The sequence below is a fragment of the Diabrotica virgifera genome, chromosome 10 (genome assembly GCF_917563875.1).
Source record: "Diabrotica virgifera virgifera chromosome 10, PGI_DIABVI_V3a".
Lineage (NCBI taxonomy): Eukaryota > Metazoa > Arthropoda > Insecta > Coleoptera > Chrysomelidae > Diabrotica > Diabrotica virgifera.
The window spans coordinates 103,673,224-103,698,469 of record NC_065452.1 but is presented as its reverse complement, the minus strand read 5'-3'; the positions used below and the strand labels follow the sequence as shown (position 1 = coordinate 103,698,469).

The 25,246-nt window shown below is 34.7% G+C and overlaps 1 protein-coding gene across 1 annotated transcript in view; it reads left to right on the top strand.

Annotated features, from left to right (window-relative positions):
- LOC114335624 (putative inactive tyrosine-protein kinase Wsck) overlaps positions 1 to 25,246 on the top strand; it is a 106,344-nt gene that overhangs the window by 12,439 nt on the left and 68,659 nt on the right. The window contains exon 2 of the mRNA XM_028285886.2: positions 16,189 to 16,337. Coding sequence (XP_028141687.1) covers positions 16,189 to 16,337 — 149 coding nt within the window. The remainder of the gene's footprint in view (positions 1 to 16,188; positions 16,338 to 25,246) is intronic.

Here is a 25,246-nt window from a genome sequence, read left to right as displayed (position 1 = left end):
TTTATTACAATGTTGCCAGTAGTTTCAGCAAAATCGTAAAAAATGTGTAAAATTTTGTTTTCTTCAACGCCCTGTATTTTGAAAATGGATGGCTTTACAAAAAATTTTTATTAAGCAAACCCCAATTATTTTTCAGTTTTTTACCTATTCTAGTAACAGTGTTACCTTTTTTGAAAAATATGTATAAAATTGTTTCAAAATACGAAAAAAAAACTGAAAAAATGCGGTTTTTTATTTTTAAAGGTACGTTTCACCAATTTTAAAAATCTGAAAAAATTCAGGGTGAAAGATTGTGCAAAAATACACTTTATAATTAATTTTCGTAAAAACGAGTGTCTTAGTTTTTTTTTCAGAGTCATTTAAAAGTTTAAAATTGTTCTAAAAATTCGAATTTCCCGCCAAAAAATAAAAAAAAAATTTTTTCTTATAGATCTTTTTGGAACTTACAACTTTTTTTAATAAAGTTTTTGGCTAGCTCTTGATGCGCCTGAGATAAAAAATAAAAACATAAAAAGCCTAATTAGGCTCTAGGGGGGTCACGTGACCACCTAGGGGGCTAAAAGTTTCAGAAAGTGAGTTCCTCTATATGTGCTAAAAATTGGCCTATATGGAATTTAAATCGAGCTGGGGGCACTTTTCACCATCTTACCCGGCTAGGCCCTTTAAAAATTACAGGTAAAACAAGAGGAGGCGGGGTTCTTATAGCAGTAAGTAGAAAATTTAGTTCTTCGGAAATTCAGGTAGACACTCCTCTAGAAACCTTATTTGTAAACGTTAAGGTGTTTGGAAATACTATTATATTAAACTCTACATATATTCCTCCAGCATCTAAATTAGTTGTATACCACGAGTATGCTAATTTATTTGAACGATTGGATCAGTTTGTTGACAACAGTACATATATTTTATTGGCGGGTGCAGTGGTGTCATGGTGTGGGAACGCGTGGGAACGCCGTTCCCGCACTGGTTAAGAAAAGAAAAAAAATAATAGAGAATTTAGGTTTTGTAAACAAAAATTAGCAGTGCGTTCCGGCACTGCGTTCCCGCACTGCTAATTTTGCCATGACACCACTGGGCGGGTGATTATAATATACCACAAATAAATGGTATAAACTACCAGTTTAATGATCGAAATGAAGTAGAAAATATAATTCAATATTTAATGTTGTCGTATAATTTAAAATCATATAATAATGTCGTAAACATTGATAATAGGACACTAGATTTGATCATGAGTAATTTTTGTATCAAGGTCGAAGAAAGCATATCACCATTAGTAAAAATAGATATAAGACATCCTTCATTGGAAATAGAATTTAGTATGAAGAAAAGTAGTTTTAACAAATGTAATAATTTAGAAAGTAGATATAATTTCAATAAAGCAAATTTTAAGCTTATTTATGAATTGTTAAGGGACTTTAACTGGGAATTATTAGGTCAGTTTGAAAATGTTAATGATTGTGTGTCGTATTTTTATCAAATATTATATAATATTCTAGATATAACGGTACCAAAATTTAATATAAAACCAAAAAACTGCAAAATATTTCCGCCTTGGTTTAATAGTGATATTATAAGTGATTTAAAAGTAAAAGAGTTTTATAGGCGCAGAAGGAATCAATCAGAAGATTTTCAGGTAAAATACAGTGAAAAAAGAAAGGAAATTAAATTAAAAATTAAAAATGCATATAATGCTTATCTTGGAGATATACAGGGTAATATAAAACGAAGCCCGACACTTTTTTGGAATTTTGTAAAAAATAATAGGCAAACCAGCAATTCCGATGGTACTTTTCAGGTTGAGAATAGGGAGGTATCCGATCCTAAAATTATAACAGGCGAGTTCGCTGTTTACTTTTCTTCGGTCTATGATAATGATTCCTCGTATAATAAAGATGTAATTACCGAAAAAATGCGTGAATTACCCCTACAATTTTTTGATAATATTCATTTTGAGACGATTAGCACTACTGATTTAGAAAAAGCGTTTTATAAATTGAAACCGAAAAGGTCTTCTGGCCCTGACAATATTCCTTGTTATATTTTTAAAGGATGCAGGGATTGTTTGATGTACCCATTGATGGTAATATTTAATAAATCATTAAGCTCCGGTGTTTATCCAAACGAATTTAAACAAACCAATATTGCGCCAATATTTAAAAATGGTGATAAAAAATATGTCAAAAATTATAGACCAATTGCGGTCCTAAATTGTATAGCGAAAATTTTTGAATTCATTTTACATGATAAGTTGTACAACAGTTTTAAACATTTGATCTCAGCTGAACAACACGGCTTCTGTAAAAGGAGATCAGTTGAAACAAATCTCTTGACATTCGTTAATAAAGTAAGGGAGAATATAGACAATAAAATACAGGTAGATTGTATATATACAGACTTTGCAAAAGCTTTTGATAAAGTAAATCACAACAGTTTATTATGTAAACTAAAGTACTATGGAATTAGCGAACATTTATTAAATTTTTTTATCTCGTATCTAAGATTACGAACTCAGGTAGTATCATATAAAAGTGAATTGTCACACATATTTTTAAGTGGATCAGGAGTTCCTCAGGGATCTAATTTGGGACCACTCCTTTTTTCAATATTTATAAACGATTTACCTTCACAAGTAACATCCGATTGCTTGTTATACGCAGACGGCTTCAAACTATTTCGTAAAATCGAAAACATAAATGATTACTTAGAGCTTCAAAATGATATAGATAATATTTGTGAGTGGTCCTTACGGAATAAGTTGTTATTTAACTTATCAAAATGTAAAGTATTAACATTTAACACAAATAAAAACCCTTATCATTATATATATTTTATGCAAAATTCACAGTTAGAAAGAGTGACTTCTGTATGTGACCTCGGCATTTGTTTTCAAATTGATTTGAAATTTAATCAGCACATAAATAATATTGCTAAAAAATCGCACCAGTTACTAGGTTTTTTAAAGAGGACAACATATGCATTTACAAACACTGAAATAATACAATATTTATATTTTTGTCTAATGCGTAGTAAACTTGAATTTGCTAATGTAATATGGAATCCTGCACAGATAAATTTAAACCGTTCTATAGAAGTAGTCCAAAACAAATTTTTAAAATATTTGTACTTTAAAAAACATAGAACCAATCCCGAATATGCTTCATATGATCCTATTAGAAAAGAATTTGGTATAATAAAACTTGAGTATAGAAGAAGAGTTTTTGCCATTACGTTTCTTTTTAAAATATTGAATTATTTAATCGATAGCTCCTATCTTATGTCTCAAATAAACCTTTATGTAAAACCACGTAGTATACGCCCTCGTCAACAGACTTTTTTGGTAAATGATGATAGACCGATAACTCGACTATGTAATATACACAATGACTTCTTTTTTTCTGTAAATATATTTGACACAAATCTACCAAAATTTAAGCGTAAAATCAAAGGGATATACACTAATGATTAAATGTTGTCAAATTAGTACCTCACTCTTAATATTATCACATACTTATGTTGAATATTTTATTTTAAGTTTGTGTTAACATCTATATATACTTTCAAAAACAAAACATCAAAAACCAACCAAATATGTAGGTAAATACTTGCTGTCTTGGTGAGCTCCCTATGCACGAATAGGTATACGCAGGTTATTTCTGTTCTTGATATAAATGCACTTTTTTTTCTTTTTTTTTATTATTAAACGTTTTTTTTGTTTTTTTTATATGTATACGTTTACACCTTATAATATTTATAATATTTAAGTTCTTTACGTTTTTTCTTTTTTTTTGTTATTTGATTTCAATATAATCGTTGTAATAATGTATAGAAACATGTAATTAGGCTTTGCCTGTTTGTTTCTTAAATAAATAAATAAATAAATCTCCTTGTTGAAGTCCTGTGTGTGTCTGGAAAATTATTGATATTCCATTTTGCACTCTAACCTTACACTGGACTGTTGAGAACATTACTTTCACCAACCTCACTAAGTGTATTGGGATATTAAATTCTACCATGGCTTTGTATAGTACGTTTCTGTCTACTCTGTCATAGGCACATCTAAAATCCACAAACAAATGGTTAACAATGTATAAACATACATAATATATTTCATAAACTATATAAACAGACATCTTAGCATAATACTAGCATACCTTATCAGTTAGTATAGTAGTCATTTTATGTGGAAGAATAATTTACTATAACTTAGTTGGACCACTGTGTTCTCAGTGTTAAAAATGTTTAAAATCAAATTAATAAATGTTAAAATGGTTTTCCAACAACATAATAATATAATAAACTAAATTTCTTATTATAATGAATTGAATTATTTATTTATTGATTGATTTGATATTGGGGAAAACCCCGTTAACTGGTACAAAAACAATAGTTAAATTCTTAAACAGGTTAGATCTTATAACTAGGTCTAACTAAAGGTAAAGAAAATCAAAAGTAATTCTAATTCTATCTGACTTAATGAATCTTAGATCATTGAGCTAACTAGTTCATAGACTATTATAAATATAATAAATTATTATAAATATATCGAGCATAAATAACACTCTGCTGCACATTTAAAACAATGAAAACATGCTTACAAGATTTGCAATAAGCGTCTAACCCACATATGTTATGAAAACGAGGATTAGACTACATCCAAGTTTCGCTATACAGCCGCTCTTTATACGGCATTTCGCTATAACTACCCTTTCTGTCTGCCTTTCTCCACCCAATATTTCTTGTTGTGAAAGTCTTTCCAATATGTGCGTTTCATGTTATTCTTGGCCTGCCTCTTCGTCGTTTTTTATCTGATGCAGCTTTTCATACCCTCTGTACAGTTCTACCTCCTCTCATTCTCGCCATATGGTCGAACCACAATAACTCTTTCGTTTCAAGTCTTTCTAAGGTCATTCTGATGCTGCATCTTTCACGTATTTCTTCGTTTTTGTGAGGCTTTGGTGGATTATCTTATGGCAGATAAATTAAACTTTGTGGTTGTGGACTGTACAATATTTTATGTGAATAAAATAAAACAAATTTATAACTATTACAAAAGTGACAATTCTAAAATGAATTCTGACGTGGAGTCTTTTCTTTTTTGTTGTAATCGATGTATTACTTTATTGCTATAGTAACTTCATATCGCCACCTTTGGATGTTCGAATACAAAGCACAGGGATGTAACAGGCGCTATATTGCCGCATTGCACTATTTTTCTTGGTAATGTCTATTTGGTATAAATGTTCTAACATACTCCCGGCGTTGAAGTATACTTCAAAACAGTAAAAAAAACAAAAACAAATGTCATACCAAAAACAAAAAGTTAGTCTTTTGCAATAAAACACTGGAACACTATTACTCTTCTATTGGGAGTTGAAAGAGATGTCTTGTAGATCTGGTGATAAATCCATTGGAAGTTTTGATGTCGGCTACTCGAGTTTCTCCATCTCTACCAGGATATAATTTGACTATTCTTCCCAGAGACCAATTGCATGGAGGTATATTTGTTTCACGGATGATAACCAAGGAACCAGGTAAAACAGCGTTGGTTGAGCTTTGGTGCCATTTATAAGTTTGGTGTAGTTGGCTGATATATTCCTTGGAAAAGCGGTTCCAAAATCTCTGGTGAAGCTGCTGAACATGCTGGAATCTGCTTAGTCGATTGATTGGAAGAGGTAACAGATTTGGTTCAGGAATGGATACTAATGGACATAACGTCAAAAAATGAGAAGGAGTCATTGGTTCCAAGTCAGATGGATATTCAGATTTGGCAAACAGTGGTCTCGAATTTAAAATACATTCAATTTGATTAATCAAGGTGAGAAGTTCTTCATATGTCAGATTTATATTCTTAAGTGTTCTTTTCATATGATACTTCATTTGTTTAACTGCTGATTCCCATAAACCCCCAAAATTCGGGCTATAAGGTGGGGAAAAATGCCAAGTGATATTTTTTGTTAAAGCAAAATCATGAATTTTATTTTGGTTGTCGCTTAAAAAGGTTTTAATAGATCTTAACTCTTTACTAGCGGCTTTAAAGGTTGAACCGTTGTCAGAGTAAACATTGGTAGGAATTCCTCTTAGTGATAAAAATCTCTTAAAATATGCAAGAAAACATTCGGTTGTCATATCAGTGAGTAATTCCAAGTGTACTGCTTTTGTTACAAAGCAAACATATACACAATATATAACATTTTAAAATTCTGCTTCCACGTCCCGTTTTTTCTTTCAGTGGAAATGGACCTGCATAATCAAGTCCTACATTTTCAAAAGGATAGGCAGGAGTATTGCGTTCATTGGGTAAAGGTCCCATTTTTACACAATTATTAGAAGGTTTCACGCGAAAACATTGAATACATTGTCTTACAATTTGTTTTACTAACACCTTGCCAGAAATAGGCCAATATTGTTGTCTGATAAATGACAATAGAAGCTGTGGTCCAGGATGCAAGTAACTAGTATTTTTTTTTCCCTGGAAGCCGTCTGTTGTGAACCGGTTGCACTGCAGCCACTTGGCTTATTGTACATCTTCCATTGTTTATGAAACCCATTCCAGAATTCTGGAACCCTGTACCAGCTTGTACAGGTCTAGTGGGTGGGTGCCATATAATTTTGGAGTCATTTCGATGTCTCCGAAAAGTGTTTGCCGCCTCCGATCCAATGCCTCACAGTCATGCAAAATATGGTTGACTGTTTCAGGTTCTCTGTTACAGAGTCTGCTGCTCAAGTCTCCATGAAACAGCCCCATTGTATGCAGGTGACCCTTAACTGGCGCATGTCCAGTGAGGAAACCTGTTATGGCTCTGAGCTGATTCCTGCTTGTTTTCAGCAGTAACTCAGCTCTACTAGCACATGTCCGTCCGATATACATCTTGCCATGTGTTTGACCGGGTACACTCTCCCAGTGTGAGTTGTGTTGGCTTCGGATCCAGGCTTTTTTTCGTTCGCGGACGGTGCTTTTTGGCACTCCCACGGCCGGCTCTGGACCCAGGTATTTTGTAGCTGATGCTCTCTTGGCAAGTGCATCAGCTCTTTCATTGCCGTATATGCCCCGATGACCTGGAACCCATACCAGTATAACACTGTTATGTTGTGCCAGTCTATCAAGTTCTTGTCGACATTCCCACACCAGCCTAGAGTTCACCTTAGGGCTTATAAGAGCCCCAATGGCTGCTTGGCTATCTGTGCATATGTTAACCCGCTGCAGTTCGAATGCCCTCAGGTTGTTTTCTCTTGCACACTGCAAGATTGCAAAAATCTCTGTCTGAAATACGGAGGTACATTCTCCCAGTGGAATAGAAATGTTGAAATTTCCACCACTATAGAATATTCCTGCGCCCGAACCGTCTGCAGTTTTAGACCCGTCCGTATACCAGGTGCAACCCTGCAGTCTGGGTCGAGAGTTTCCTCTGTCCCATTCGTCTCGTGGGCAAATGTCCACTTGAAAAGGTACTTCAGGCATATATCTTGATGTCATATGGTCAGAAATCATCATCCATTCGGCATCATTAATTTCATTCGTTATTTTACTATGTCCTGATTTAACTGGTACGTTGCTCAGGTTTTCTCGCAGTCTATAATAGCCCATTCTCGCCTCACCTCTTATTGTTATATGTAAAGGAGGGAGATCCAGTAGTGCCTCCATAGCTGCCGTAGGTGTGCCCCTCATAGCCCCCGTGATCCCGAGACAAGCAAGTCTTTGCACCTTGCTTAATTTGATGATGGCACTTTTTTGCTGCACTTTTGGCCACCATACCACTGATGCATATGTAATTGTGGGTTTTACTACCATGTTATAAGTCCAATATACCATGTCTGGTCTCAAACCCCACATTTTTCCATGAGTACGTCTGGCTACCATTAACGTAGATACCGCTCTCTTCGTTATTCTTTCTATCTGCTGATTCCAAGTAAGTCTTGAGTCTAATATTATCCCGAGATACTTTACTTCACTCACCAGATTTAAATGTATACCATTTAGACTTAGAGGACCCAATTCCTCTGAATTCCTTCTTTTAGTAAATTTCATGATTTTGGACTTTAGAGGACTGATGTTAAGCCCTACATTTGAAGTCCATTCTGTAACTACTGTCAGAGCCTGTTGCATTCGATCTCTGACTGTACCATTAAATTTTCCGTGGGCTAAGATGACTAGGTCATCCGCATAGCCCAGGACGTGATGCCTATCGTTGTCGAGTCTAGTTATCAGGCCATCCATGACCAGATTCCACAATAGAGGAGATAAGACTCCCCCCTGTGGGCAGCCTCTGGCTACCTGAGCTGACACTGTATCCCCTAGCAACGTAGCATATATCACACGGCTTCTCAGCATGCAGTCTATCCATCTACAGCTTGTTTCGTCTATTCCTTTTAGACGGATCGCCCTTGTGATCGCTTCGTAAGAGGTGTTGTCAAATGCTCCCTCAATATCGAGAAATGCACCCAACATCACCTCTTGGTTTTCTAGAACGTACTCCACTCTCTGTACAAGATGGTGCAGTGCCGTTTCTGTGGAGACTCCCGCTCGATATGCATATTGTCCCCGATGTATCGGACTTTCAACCAATACACCATCCCTGATATGCCTATCGAGCAGTTTTTCTAAGGTCTTCAGTACGAATGACATCAGACTTAATGGCCGCAGAGACTTGGCCCTTTCCTGTCCGATTTTGCCAGGTTTGGGTATAAAAGCCACCCTTATCAGCCTCCATGCTTTTGGTATGTACCCCAGCCCTAAACTAGCCTGCAGTATCTTACACAATTTTTTGAAAAGAAGGTCGTTTCCCTTCTGTAGAAGTATTGGATAAATCCCGTCCGGACCCGGTGATTTATATGGCTCGAATGAGTTTATTGCCCATTTGATTTTGTCCTGGTTTATAACTTCTTTTGCCACATGCCAGTTTTCCCTAGAACCATAATTCATGATATCTAGTCCGGTTTGCCATGTGTCTAGTGGTATCAGTTTTGTCTCAGACTCAGGAAAGTGCACCCTGAAAAGCTCTTTCAGGGTGTCTTCACCATTCTGAGTGTATTCACCTGACTCTTTTTGGAGCGAGGGAATACTTATCTGAGGGTCCTTTGAGAGAACTTTATGGAGCCTTGCCATTTCTGAAGTCCCTTCTATCTCTTCACAATGCCTTCTCCACGATTCTCTTTTTGCCCTTCTCAGTTCCTTATTGTAGTCAGTCAGAGCTTTGCGATAATCGCCCCACTCGCCTGACCTTTTGGCGAAATTAAATTTTCGTCTAACCTCTGTCCTTTGATTTGCAAGATTATGATTCCACCAGGGAACTTTCCTGTTGGAATTCCTGACTATCTCCGGACAGTTGTCTTCGAACGCTGACGTGACAATCTCTTGAAATTGTTCGGCAGCCATGTCTAGGTCCAATGTATGCCTTATCTTCCCGTTAATCCTGCCTAAGCTATATTCTATGTCTGCTTGATATGCTTCCCAGTTTGTTTTACGAGGATTACGATAAGTTTCCTTGATAAGCTCATTGCCTGTCATTTCAAAACAAATGTGTCGATGGTCTGAAAAGGACACCTCATCTGACACATGCCAGCTTTTCACAGTTCTAGCCACGTTAGTCGTGGCAACTGTTATATCAATCACCTCCTTCCGTCGTGAAGTCACGAAGGTTGGTTTGTTTCCTACGTTTAATATGTCTAAATTATGTTGCATTATAAACTGTAGTACTGACTCACCTCTTGCATTGGTGTTTGTACTGCCCCAAGTCAGATGGTGCGCATTCGCATCACAGCCAATGATCAATTGCAATCCATTTTTCCTGCAATCTCTCACTAGCTGCTCCAATTCCCTTGATGGTGGTTGTTCGGGATCATCATATGGGAGGTATGCTGATCCGAAAACTATCTGCTTCACCCCTCCTCCATCTATGATCTTCATCTTTACCGTGGTTAAATCCCTGGAACAGTGATTTATCAACTGCAGTGTTTTGATGTTTCGTTTGACTATTATGCAAGTTCTCGGGACATCGGCAGATCGGCTATATATAAGCTCTCCACCAATACCCGATAGACCTCTTATTTTGCCCTTGTAAACCCAGGGTTCTTGTATCAAGGCTACATCAAACCTTCTCATGGCGACAGTAAGTTCTGCCGAAGCTGACTTACTATGCTGGAGATTCGCTTGCAGGATTCTGATTGGAGCCATCAATGCCTCTGATGGTTTTGAAGGATATCTTTTCAAGTCTGTAATACGCCTTGAAATTTGCAGCCTTCAATGTTTTATAGGAGACCTCGTCGATCGTGTATACGAGGATTTGCATGTCCTCTCCGACCTTCCGATTTTTCAACAACCAGTCTTCCGTCTTAAGGTCTTTATTTTGCCTCTCTAAACGGGTTCTGACTGTTGATTCTTCAGCCTCTTTCTCGGGGATGCGGGCGAGGACCATAGGGCGTTTTGGCATGTGGCTGGGATCGACCACATTTAAGTCGACTCCTTCCCACAGGCCCTCCATAGTCCTTACCACCTCAGTAGTCCATTTTTTGGTATGTTCGTTAGCACAGTTTACCCACAGAGTACCTGCGCTAAACGATGTTTTATGGAACTGTAGCAGTTGATTTTGACTTCCAACAGGAGCCTCATCCACTGCTAGCTTTAGTTTGTTGATGATCAGGTCTGCGTGAGCCTGATCTAGTTGAGTATCCGGATGGTGCCTGTGTGCCACCGCTATCCTGAATACTTTTGTGACATTGCTGTATGACCTAGTCTGCTCATGAGAGCTCCTTGGTCTCTTAGCAACCCTTTGTTGCGGGGGAGTAATGGTATTCTCCCGCGGTCTCTTTTTACCCTCGGGTTTTACCAGTACTCCCGTTTTGTTTTTATGGGGATTTGCTGTGGTCCATGTTCCAGCAGCCATTTTTGCCTTTTTCGTCATCTTTCTTTTTTGAGCTCCAGAAAGGCGTTTTTTGCTACTTTGTGCAGAGTCTGTTCCGCTTGGAACAACTTCTGGCTCAGTATTTGGGACAGATACAGAATCCACGACTGAAGTCGCCTCTGTGTCCGTTCCCGTTTTTGTGTTTGTTTTTTCAATCTCGTTCTCCATATTTGTTCCCACGAGTTGGGACGAATTGCTGTCAGGCACGGCAGTGCGCCCTTACCGTGCTAAGGCTATAATCCCCCAGAGTTCGCCATCTCTCTAGGGCATCGCTTTAGATACACTTTACTCCCTGTACCATGCATCCCGTCGGCACGATGGTGTTACACCTTAGGATTGGGAGGATGGATCATTTGGCGTTACCCAGGGTGCACCACGTGGAGGCGATCCATCGCTACACCCCAAGTAACTAGTATGGTAGTGTGTACAAATTAACTTATACATGATATAATACATGAGATTTTGGCAAAAGAATTGGTGTCTTTACATTATTTGGCAACAGTGAATGCATAAGTCTGCCACCTACCTTGAGTAATCCTTTATCTAATATGGGAGACAAATGAAGCAATCTGGATTTTTTACTCAATGGTTTATCATTTAACAAACAAAAAAGTTCATCATGAAATATTCTGCCTGTACAAGTTTGATTAATAGCAGAAATGAATCATTGGTTTCGTAAACATTTAAAAGTAAGCTTGGGGCTTTTGTCTTATTTTTAATACTTCTAATAAATCGGATAACATATGCAAAAACTCTTTTCATTTTATGCAAATTGGAAAATCTGTTAATAAAATTAGTAATCCAGCTGTTTTGAACAGTGGAATGAAGTGATACCGGAATGGTTCTTTTAAGCTTTGGCAATTCAATTATTTCATCGGTTGAATCAACTGGCCACAAATCGGGATGCTGTCTTAAAAACTGCGGTCCCTGGTACCATAATTGTAATTCAAGGAAGGATTCAGGAAACATTCCGCGACTAGCTACATCTGCGGCATTCTCCTTTGTATTGACGTAATGCCAACTATCAATACTGGTGAGTGATTGTATTTTTGTTACCCTGTTGGCAGCAAACACTTGCAACTGGTTGGGTTCCAGTTTTAGCCAACTCAATACGATCTTTGAGTCTGACCACATGTATATTGGCACATTTAGAATTGATGAAGATCTGGTAACTTTGTCAATTAATTGGGAGCCTAGTAGGGCTGCACACAATTCCAATTTAGGAATTGTTATTGGTTTTATAGGAGCAACTTTTGTTTTTGAACACAGAATGTGAGAATGGTATTTGCTTTTTGCATCTATGGTACATACATAAATACAACTTGCATAAGCATGCATGGAAGCATCACAAAAACAATGGATGCTTGTAATTTTATGACCTGATCCAAGTACTGGTCTTGGAATGTGTAATTTATTTAGACAAGGTAGTTGGTTATACAGTTTGGTCCAACTGTTATTTAAATCTGGAGGGATAATTTCATCCCATGGTATTTGAAGTCGAAATAGAGTTTGGATTATTAATTTGGCAGTTAATATAACTGGACTTAAAAGACCTAAAGGATCATAAATTTTGGAAATGATAGATAATATTTGGCGTTTAGTAAATAAATGATTGGAGTTTTCAGTAAGTGAAATTTTAAAACAAAGGATATCTTGTTGACTCATCCATTGGATTCCAAGAGTTTTAAAACTATCAGAATCTCCTATATTAATAACATTGTTGGAAATATCATTACAATTAATATTGATTATGGTTTCAGGGTTATTAGAAATCCATTTTTTAAGAATAAATTTTCCAGATTCTAAAATTTTAAAAAATCCTTGCATCTCATTTGTAACTCTTGTAAGTTATTTGAACCTGTCAACATATCATCTACATAAAAGTCTTCTAATATGGATTTTGCAGCTAAGGGCAACTGAGATTCATGTTCAAAGGCTAACTGCCGCATGCACCTCATTGCCAAGAATGGAGCTGATTTTTGGCCATAGGTTACAGTATTTAACTGATATATGTCAGTATTATCTGTTGGATTGTCTCTCCAGACAATTTGTTGCAATGGTCTATCCTTTTCATGTACAATCACTTGTCGGTACATTTTCGATACGTCTGCAGACACCACATATCTGTATTGCCGAAATCTAATGAGGATATCAAAAATATCATTTTGGATCTTTGGTCCAGTATACTGTAGGTCATTTAGGGACCAACCAGATGTACTGGGGCATGAACCATCGTAAACTACTCTTAGTTTTGTGGTAATACTGGTTTCTTTCAAGACTCCATGGTGGGGTAAAAAATACAATTTTCCAGAAGGATGTGAGCTAACAGAGGAGTTAGCTTTAACCATATGTCCTAGTTCTTGATATTCCTTAATAAATTGTTTGTACAAATCATTCAGTTCTTTATTTTTCGAAAATCTTTTTTCTAACAACAAAAATCTTCTAATTGCTGTATCTAAAGAATCTCCCAATAAATCAGGTGAAAATTTAAATGGAAACTGAACAATAAATTGTCCATTTTCTGATCTGGTGGTAGTGGTTTCAAATATTTGCTCACAATGAATATCATATTTTGATGGTGGTATGGGATCTTGTATTGAATCAATATCCCAAAAGCGCTTTAACTGTTCATCTTCGGCGATGGTTCTAGTGAAATGACACACTGCACGACTTGTCTCATAGGGGATAGCTCCGTTTACTATCCAACCCAATTTAGTGTTTTGTAAACTTGGCAAACCTTTTCCTAGGTTTATTTTTCCATCACAAAGGAGGTCCCAAAATAGTTGGGCACCAATAATACCATCAATGCTACCAGATTCATTAAACAATGGATCAGATAACTGAATATTAAATGGGATATTAAAGTTTTTAATATCAAAACTGGTTGAAGGAATTTGATTTGAAATAGCTGGTACAGCATAAAATATGGATGAAACACTAAAATTATTAACTCTGGAACATACTGTAATTTGACATTTTTTGGTAATATTTGATATTGTTTGATTTATACCACTAATAGCTAGGTTAGTAGGAATCATAGATATATTAAATTTTTTACAAAAACTTTCTTTTATTAAGTTTGTTTGAGCACCACTGTCCAAAATTGCTCTACATGGAATTAATTCATTATTATTGGATTTAACATTAAAAATCATTGTTGACAAAAGAACTTGGGTATGTTTAAAATTCATGGCTTGTGCAGAAGGCTGATGTGTTACCGTTGGTGGCAACTCAACACTTTGTGCACAATTAATTGATGATGGCTCTGCTGATGGCGAATTAGCAGTGTCAATAGAGTGTTGTTGATTATTTTCAAAATGGATTAATGAGTTATGTTTTGCTTTACATTTGGTACATGGTCTCAAAGTACATTCTGATGCTTTATGATTCTGTCTCAAACAATTATAGCACAACTTTAAATTATTGACTTTAGACAATCTACTTTTTGTATCTAATTTAAGGAATTCGATGCATGAGTATATTAAATGGTTACATTTACACAAAACGCAAGACCTATCTGCTGCATTAACTTGGAATACTCTTTTTTGATACTCACCTCGACTATAACGGTTTGCATGTTTATAATTATTAAAACTAGAATTCTTACTATAATATTTATTATTTGGTTTTTGACTACTTTGGTCTTGAATCTCTTCCAAACTGTCTACTTTTACTTTTAGAAAATTAAAAAACTCTGCCAAAGTAGGAAGCTCTTCTTTAATATGGCATTCCTTCCATTCTCTATAAGTTTGTCTATCTAGTTTACTGGAAATAATATAAATCAACAAAAGGTCAGATAAATTACTTTTTGTAATTTTTAAACTGTCAATGGATGACATACTATCCGAGACACTGTCTAATAAATCCCTTAAATGGTTAGGTGATTCTTTTTGGATCGAATCTAAATTAAAAATAGCTTTAATATGTTTATTAACTAATAACTTTTTATAATCATACCGCATACAGAGTGCATCCCAAGCGGTCTGATAATAATTTGCCGAGAATTCAACTTTGTCAACAATGCGTTTGGCATACCCATCTACAGATTGTCTCAAAAGTTGAACTTTATGAATATCTGGAAGTCTGGTATTTGAATGAACTACACTAATAAAATGTCGTTTTGAACTCAAGCCAATGTTGAAAGTCTCCTTTAAAAATATTTAATTTCATTTTTGGGATTAAAATATGATTTAACGAGTCTACATGTGGTGTAGAAATAGAAGGCAATGAATTAATTACAGTATTGGTGCTAATGTAATCTTTTAAAAAACTAATTGCTTTAAAATACCTGTTTTCGAAAGCATCTCTTTTGTCAATTTGTTCTTGCAATTTATCTTCACTGACAGCAATCTCAATTTGTAGTTGGACCTCTTCAAATTCAGCTAACAGATTGCTACCAGAGTCATACCTCAATTGAACTTCTGACATTTCAGGTTTGCTAACTGGTGTAGCATTTTTTAATAAATTTACAAAGCTCTCTAAAATTGTTAACTTACCTTTATATGAACCTCTGGTTCTTATATTGTTAGCTAAGCTACTCATTTTTAAGATTTATGGCAATCTTTACGAAAACAACACTTAAAAATAACTGGAAATAACTTGATGAATTATTACTATCAGCTGATTGATAATCTATGGCGATATACAATGGAGAAATATGGAAAAATCTTTTTATGGTAATTCAAATTTAAAAACACTGTTTGATCAAATCTTAAAGATAATAGAAATGGAACAAACTCACAAGTAATGAGGGTTTTGGATCCTCTAAATGGTAAATTGGGCTGTCTTCGACCTCTGAACTGCCACTAGGTTACAACTACGGATTCTATTTTTTTTATTCATACTATCCTGGCTGCGAAGTGACCAAAAATATGGTGGATTATCTTATGGCAGATAAATTAAACTTTGTGGTGTGGACTGTACAATATTTTTATGTGAATAAAATAGAACAAATTTATAACTATTACAAAAGTGACAATTCTAAAATTAATTCTGACGTGGAGTCTTTTCTTTTTTGTTGTAATCGATGTATTACTTTATTGCTATAGTAACTTCATAATCGCCACCTTTGGATGTTCGAATACAAAGCACAGGGATGTAACAGGCGCTATATTGCCGCATTGCACTATTTTTCTTGGTAATGTCTATTTGGTATAAATGTTCTAACAGGCTTTTATTAAAATTATTTGACTGAAAATTATTATATTATGTCACACTAACATAACTATGGCATTAATTTAATACCATATGAAAAACTTTATTAATACTAAATTTCAACAAATTTTAGGTACTCTTTTATTTACACTGAAGGCAATTGTTCATGTGGGAATTACTTAGGAGAAGAAGTTTCAAATGTAACTTGCAGTGAATGCCAGTCCGAAACTTGCAGTGATTCGAAAGTGAATTTAACTGATACTTATTTTACAGGAAACCTAGGTAATAATTCTTTAAATATTTTTATTAGTAGTGATAAAACTGAACTAAACTTGTGTGCATAGAAATCGTCCCTCGTTAAACTTTTGACTTGAACTATATTTAAAAAAAAAATTAATGAAAATTCTTTGTAAGAGGTATAAAAATTTTATCAAAAACACTTTAAGGGTAAATCACAGAACGTCATCGATTTTTTATAAAATCATCATCAGTGCTAAAAGTGCAGTTTAGTTGCAAGCTGAGCCACCAAAGAAATACCAGGGTGAAAACCTTTTAAATGGTATATAATATCTTAATCACATATTTGTTTAAAATTCCATAAGATGGATGGTATTTATAAAGAATTATGCCCTTCGGCAAAGTATGACAATCCCCATCACGTGGGTTGCAAAGCGAGTTGATGTATGTTTACATGACGGCAGTTAGGTAGCAACTATCTAACCAGTTGCTACCTAACCAGTTACTACCTAACTGTTGTCATGTAAACATACATCAACTCGCTTTGCAACCCACGTAATGGGGATTGTCATACTTTGCCGAAGGGCATAATTCTTTATAAATACCATCCATCTTTATTTATTTATTTATTTATTCACGGGCAAGCCCTATTCAGATATAAATGTTACAGTGTTCTAAATTATATAAAACAATTATAAAATTATATAACATTAATGTTAACCAATTATATAACATAAATTATCATAATATAACATAACAAAGTGGTTTGAGAAAAAATAATTCTATGAGTAGTACAGTTACAAAAAAGAAAAAAAATAAGATAACATATAGGTCAGTACAATTACAAACAAAAGATATCACCTAAATCAATTCAGAAATGTTCCAAGGTATAACGGTTTTGAGTTATCTAATACATACAGGTCATGTAACACTAATCACAATACAAAAGCTCTGGCCGAAAATATTAAAAAGTTAAAAAGTTAGGGAAGAAATATGGTTTTTAAAGCGGGAAACATATATTAAAAATTAGCAATATCAGTTCCATTGAAGGCAGTACGATCTCCAAGAGTCATTGTATTAGGTATAGCGCTTTTTTCCCTTTTACTACTTACAAATTTTCAAAAGGATTTAACGTTATTAACAATAGAATGTTCGGTACGTTGAATGTAATCAGCATAACACTGTCTTGATAAAAATTTACATCTAGTTCTTAAGTTACTAAATGCTGCATAACTTTCTGGACACCTTGTGCTCTTATATATCTTGTGCGCTGATTTCTTCTCGTGAAGCAACTTCTTCAGCTCAGTGGAGTACCAGCATGGATATTTCTTATCACAGATTTTTTTAGCGGAACAAAACGATCAATGATGGAATAAAAAATGTCGTAAAATACAGAAACCATGTCAGAGAGCTCTTTTCCTTGAAGTGCACCATCCCAATTAATTGCTTCAAGGGAAGAACGAATTGCTGCATAGTCAGCATGAACAAAGTCATAATAATACTCTTCACCAGATGAATGATCATCCGTGATTTTGAGTGGCAAACTGCATTCAAGCGGAGGATGATGTGTGTCCACTGGAATTAAAGTGTCGATAGCCTTTAATACATCAATACCCAATGGAGATAAAATGGAAGAGATTGAAAAAAGCACAGATATTGGATATAGTTTCAATAGAATCAGCTTCGGATTGTGTAGCTGTAGGCTGAGGAGAAGCAACGGAACAATAATCATCGACGTCCCAATAGAAAAAGGTTTGCTCTATCGTATTGCTCGCTTATAGTGATAAGCTGTTCAAAGTACGATTGGTATAAAGTAGCTATAGATTTAGGTGGAAAATATACTGTACCGATTATAGATTTGTTATTAAAGAGAACAAACAACTGTTCAATCGAAGGATCAGACTGAATTTGATAAGAAGGAATTGAGTTCTTAATGGCAATTAATACTCCCCCACCTCTAGTGAAGACACTGGAGTCCTTAGAGCGGTCGGTTCTGTAGATATTGTAGTTGAGAAGCCCAAGTTCAGCATCCGTAATTTCAGGTGTGAGCCAGGTTTCAGTTAAGATAATGATATCATAGGAACAGTTGCTGACATTCAAGCTGAGGTCAGACAGTTTAGTTCTTAGGCCTCTAACATTTTGGTAATAAAGTAAAGGGCTGCCCGGTTTTAGTTTTTTTTTACAGATTTTCGGGGTATTGTTGAAGTATTTAATAGTTAAATTCTGCTCACCAGCCTGTTGACGCACTCTAAGTTCGTTTTTCACTGAATCGAGTTGCTTTTTCCGATAGGGAGTTTGATCAGATAGCAAAAATATTTTATTTGCCTGGCCTAATTTAACTTTGTTTCTTAAGATTTGATGCACTTCGCGAGCCGAGGAAAGAACGACTTTAATTGGTCTATGTCCGTTTTTATTCTTCTTCCCAAAAACGAAAGACATGTTTACTGTTGACACTTATCGCACCTTCACTCGCTCCAGATAAAAGTGTTTTTATTTGATTAATATCCTCAGTTAAAGTTGATGGTTCTGGGAGATTGAAGATAAGTAAATTATTTGACCTTTTTTGGCGTTCGTGTAGCTCATTTATGATGTCATCGGTTATTGGAAAGTTACTCTTGTTATCTTTTAGCATCTGGAATTTTAAACAAATATGTGATTAAGATATAATTATATACCATTTAAAGGGTTTTCACCCTGGTTTTTCAGCCTGGTGGCTCAGCTTGCAACTAAACTGTACTTCTAGCGCTGATGATGATTTTATAAAAAATCGAAAACGTTCTGTGATTTACCCTTAAAGGGTTTTTAATAAAATTTTTATAAAAAAAAACAAGTTTTCAATCTAATAACACACAAAACGACATTAAAATATCATTCTACTTCCCATCAGATTGAAGGAACCTTCTCTGGTAACAACCTCCGAGGCTTCTAAAAAATACAAGCCATATGGATGCCAAGACTATAGGAAGATGAGGGATTTTTACAATTTTTAATTCAGATCCCATCTGCTCAGCATGGTAAAAGCTCCAACGAGAAGGTTTCCTACGTACTCCAAATAGAGTAAATAAATTAAACCTTAAAAATGTATAAACATTTTCAATTTCAAAAATGAATAACCATTTTCAATTTCGTTGCAAAACGAAAATACAGCCGAACCACATTCCAGTCCAATCAGAGAGTGCTGCAAGCACCTCTACCGGTTTCGAAACTTATTAGTCTCTCATCAGGAGGCACATATGCTGCTCTCCCTGATCCAACCAAAACAAACCCCAGCGTGCAGTCCCGAATTGCAACGAACGAAATGGCATAGATGCCCTAGCGGCAACTGCTAACAAAAGACTAAGTTTTCACTCTAATGGCATATAACATATCCCACCAGAATGAAAACAATGGGAACCTTATCTGGTTACACCTCCGAGGCTTCTACAATTTGCAAGCCATACGGATGCTGAGACTAAGGAAGATGAGGGAATTCTACAATTTACAATTCACGTCCCATCTGCTCAGCGCGGTAAAGTTCCAACGAGACTGGTTCCCTTCATACTCCACAAGAGTAAATGTAAATCAAAAATGAATAACCATTTTCAATTTGGTTGCAAAACGAAAATACAGCCGAACCACATTCCAGTCCAATCAGAGAGTGCTGCAAGCACCTCTACCGGTTTAGAAACTTATTAGTCTCTCATCAGGAGGCACATATGCTGCTCTCCCTGATCCAACCAAAACAAACCCCAGCGTGCAGTCCCGAATTGCAACGAACGAAATGGCATAGATGCCCTAGCGGCAACTGCTAACAAAAGACTAAGTTTTCACTCTAATGGCATATAACATATCCCACCAGAATGAAAACAATGGGAACCTTCTCTGGTTACACCTCCGAGGCTTCTACAATCTGATTGGACTGGAATGTGGTTCGGCTGTATTTTCGTTTTGCAACGAAATTGAAAATGGTTATTCATTTTTGATTTACATTTACTCTTGTGGAGTATGAAGGGAACCAGTCTCGTTGGAACTTTACCGCGCTGAGCAGATGGGACGTGAATTGTAAATTGTAGAATTCCCTCATCTTCCTTAGTCTCAGCATCCGTATGGCTTGCAAATTGTAGAAGCCTCGGAGGTGTAACCAGAGAAGGTTCCCATTGTTTTCATTCTGGTGGGATATGTTATATGCCATTAGAGTGAAAACTTAGTCTTTTATTTTCAATTTCGTTGCAACCCGAAAACGCAGCAGCATTATATTCTAGTTCAATCAGAGAGTGCAGCAAGCGTCTATACCGGTTTCAGGATTTTTTGCCCCTCGTCAGTAGACACATATGCAGTAGCGTAATTAGTCTGAGTGCGCCCCAATGCAATTACTCCCCGTGCGTCCCGATAATACGATATTCGTATTTTCTACATTCCATGTCAAATCACTCAGGCAACAACTTTTGGATCTCCGATTTTTCTGAAACTTGGTGTATAGCTTCAGCGGGATATAAAAATAAGACATTCAAGGTCAAAAAGTCTTCTTCTTATTTTTTTTTCTGAAAATGATATTTTATGCGATTTTACAGTGATTTGGTGTTTATTTAAACAAATTTGCATTTTCTATCCTAAAGTGTCAATGAAAAAAAATAATGTTTTAATAGAAGGGACTCAAAAATGTCATTATAAGGAATTATATCAAGTTATTATGATTCAAAACAAGTTTTTAATCAAATTTTAGTGTAGAAAACGTTAAAATACCTTTTTTTTACATTTTCCTCCATTCCCAAAAATACATCATATTCGATTTAGCTGAAAATTTGCCAACAGATAGCCAAAAGATAGGATTTTAAGTACACGCATCGTTAAAAGGATTTGAATAATATAATTTTGCAATACAAAAAAAGTGACATGCAATAATATCATACTCAAAAGTATATTAGTCCAGTCGGGATATCATTTGACTTTGCATGCCGAGCTGCCCAAAAATTTTTTTTCTAATCTTTAGGGGTCAATAGTAGACAGAGCAGTAGTAGTAGTTTAGTATCAATAGTAGTAGATAATTTAAAATCGCGAATAAATGCCTTCGCTACGTTAGCCGCCATCTTGATTTTAAGGAAGAACCGTTTTTACTCAATATCTTCGCCATTTTTAACGTTTCGACAAAAATGGTAGGAACTGAAATTGTTCCAAATAAATCGTATTTACAATTATTATAATTTATTTTTAACAATGTTTGTCGTGAGGTCGATATTTTCTGAGTTAATTGTACTTACAATAGACGCCTATATTTTTGACTATGATATTGCATGTAACTTTTTTTTGTATTGTAAAATTATTCAAATCCCTTTAACCACTGAAAGTACTTTGTTTTGGCTATCTGTGGACAAATTTTCAGCCAAATCAAATATGATGTATTTTGGGAACGGACGAAAAGGTAAACGTTTTCTATACTACAATTTGATTTAAAACTTGTTTTGAATCAAAATAACTTATTATAATGGCATAATGACATTTTTGAGTCCCTTCTATTATATATATTATATCCCCTTCTATTATATTAAAATATTATTTTTTCCATTGTAGTACGTTCTTTAACGGTAAAATATTGCAAAACCTCTAAATTTTAAAGAACCGCTTGGATTGACATGAAATTTGGCATACACATAGCTAACAGGTCAAAGAAAAAAAGTGATTTTGCTGTAAATTTTAAAGAACCGCTTGAATTAACATGAAATTTGGCATACGCATAGCTAACATGTTAACGAAGAAAAGTGATATTGTGCAGATGTGTGCTTTTGCCCCGGGGGTGACTTTCACCCCCTCTCGGGGGTGAAAAAATATATGTCCAAAATAAGTCCGGAAATCGATAAACTGACTAATTCTAAGTAACTTTCGTTCTATAGTTTTTTCACCAAGTCAATACTTTTCGAGTTATTTGCGAGTGAACCTGTTCATTTTTCAACAAAATAACCACGTTTTTAGACGTTTTTTCGCAAATTACTCAAAAAGTACCTAAGTATTTTATCGAAAAAAATATTATCAAAAAAATATATCCTGTAAAAAATTGAAAAAAATGGTGTACACATTAGGTCTCTATACTTAGCAGAAGCAGAGTTATAGCTAATGAAAACTAGGTTCATATTCGTCAAATTCCAAATCGAATATTTTAACTTAAAATAACCAAAAAATTAAACACTTTTTGGGGAAATCTCATTACAACTTTTTTAAAGTGTTTAAAAAAAGCTTTCTTTTGTTTTACAAAAAAACATTTCTATCATCAAAAATAACCAAGTTACGCTCAAAATAAAGTTGGTCCATTTTCTTTTGGTAAAAAAATCGGGAAAATCACACCCTAATTAGCATCTCAAATGAACGTAATCGTTACCACTTGACAAGTTTCTTTACTCCTGCATGTATTGCTTATATGATCTGTAAGTTTCATTGGTTTTAAGTCCTTATTTTTGGGAGGGCTGTAGTTAAAAGGGCTTGAAAGATACACAAATCACAAGTGTATTCAAATTTAGATACACCAAATCTTCACCAATTTTTGTCTTACAGTAAAAAAAAATACAAAACATTCAAAAAAGCAAGCCGACTTTTTTAATGGTTTCAGATTTTTGGTATCTCTTAACAATTTTTAAGTTAGTTTGAAAAAATGATTTTCTCCAAAATTAAAAATTTTGAAATATTATTTCAAAATAATTTTTTTTCAAAAATGAGCACTTTGAACCGATGAAACTCACAGATCATATAAACACGACATAAGTAAAGTAACTTGTGAAGCGATAATGATTAATATCATTTAAGTTGCTAATTAGGGGTTGATCTTCCCGATTTTTTTTGCCAAACCAAAAAGGACCAACTTTATTTTGAGCGTAACTTGTTTATTTTTGATGCTAGAAATGTTTATTGTAAAACAAAAGAAACCTTTTTTTAAACAATTTGAAAAAATTGAAATGAGTTTTCCCCAAAAAGTGCTTCATTTTGTGGTTATTTCAAGTTGAAATATTCGATTTGGAATTTGAGGAATATGAACCTATTTTTCATTAGCTATAACTCTGCTTCTGCTAAGTATAGAGACGTAATATATACACCATTTTTTTTCACTTTTTTACATTCTATATTTTTACTAAAAATTATTTTTTCGACAAAATACTTACTTTTTAAGTTATTTTCGAAAAAGCGTCTAAAACGTGGTTATTTTATTGAAAAATGAACAAGTTCACTCGCAAATAACTCGAAAAGTATTGATTTGGTGAAAGACTCTAAAGAACAAAAGTTGCTTATTTCGAACATATATTTTTTTACCCCCGAGAGGGGGTGAAATTCACCCCCAGGGCAAAAGCACACATCTGCACAATATCACTTTTCTTCGTTAACATGTTAGCTATGCGTATGCCAAATTTCATGTTAATCCAAGCGGTTCTTTAAAATTTACAGCAAAAACCGTGAAAGAATGTACTATTGATACTTTACGATAGCAAATGTAAATTTGTTTAAATAATAGGTAAGTACCAAATCACTGTAAAATCGCTTAAAACAACATTTTGAGAAAAAAAAAGAAGAAGACGACAATTCGACCTTAAATGTCTTATGTTTACATTCCGCAGATACTGTACACCAATTTTCAGACAAATCGGAGATCCAAAACTTCTTTTGATCCAAAATTGAGTGATTTGGAATGGAATCACCCATTTATATTTTCCAGAATATCAGTTTTTTGCGCCCCCCTAAGGCCTGTGCCCCAATGCACCGCATTGGTTGCATTGGCGTTAGTTACGCCACTCACATATGCTCTTACGCCAGGGAAATAAGGCAAAAATATACCATGTTCGGGACACTTGAGCAGCCAGGTTGCAAATGGGTTTTTTGGGTACTATATACCTAATACATTATAAATACAAAAATGCCCGTCAAAGTTCGGACAGGTTTAAATCGCCACAGGTAAAAATAGGGTAATTAAATATCTTATTTATAGTATCCTTCTTTTAGTAGAAGAGCAAAGGTTTAAAATGGCAATTTTTGAATTTTGGTCCGATCATTTGTTGCTTCGAAAATTTCAAAATAAAACTAAAATTTCGAAAATAAAAAATTTGCTATAAATTTTGCGAAAATGACCTTAAGACTTTCATATTGCATGAAAAGTTGAGTTAAACAGTCCATAATATAATGCACAAAAATTTTTAAGGCGATTCATCGATTAGTTTAAATTTTATTCAATTTGTTTATCTCAAATGTTATTGCTCAGAAAATAATAATGATATAGCAATTCTGTGGAAATCACATGAAAGAAGAATAGTTGTGTTTTCAGCGTATTTAAAAAAATCAATAAAAAGTCATTTCTATCATTCCGAAAACATTTTACTAAAGAAAAGTTATTTTTGGCTTATAAACAATTTGAATAACTTTGTTAATATTGACTGTAGACTAAAACTACTTTGGGATTTAAAAAGCTGGTATTTTTACACGAATTTTCAAAAAACTTTTCACCTAGGTTAATTACGGTCAAAGTTATCCACTTTTTTTTATTTAATTCACAGCTACTTTGTTTATAACAAGTAAGCAACCTAACTAGCGCCATTTTGAAGTTCAAGGTATATAGTTTATGTGTAAAAGTTTGAGTAAACTTTGAACTTCAACAGAGTGGTTAATAAAGCTTTAAAAATGACGTCCTAACGAAATCGATTCGTGGTCGGAGAGGGGAATTATTAAAATCCGTGCACTCAAAAAATGAAATTGATTCTTCAAACATATGCTGCGATTAATATCTCCGGAGCTTGTTGATGGATTTTGATCATAATTTTTTTAATTGGTATGTACTCGTAGTCTTTTAGAGTACGTTATGTACACATATCTCCATCGACTATTACAAAATGTTAGGGGGAACCCCCCTTATCACTCAGGGATATGAAAAATAGATTACGACCGATTCTAAGACCTACCGAGTATACAAATATAATTTCATAAAAATCGGTCAAGCGGTCTCGGAG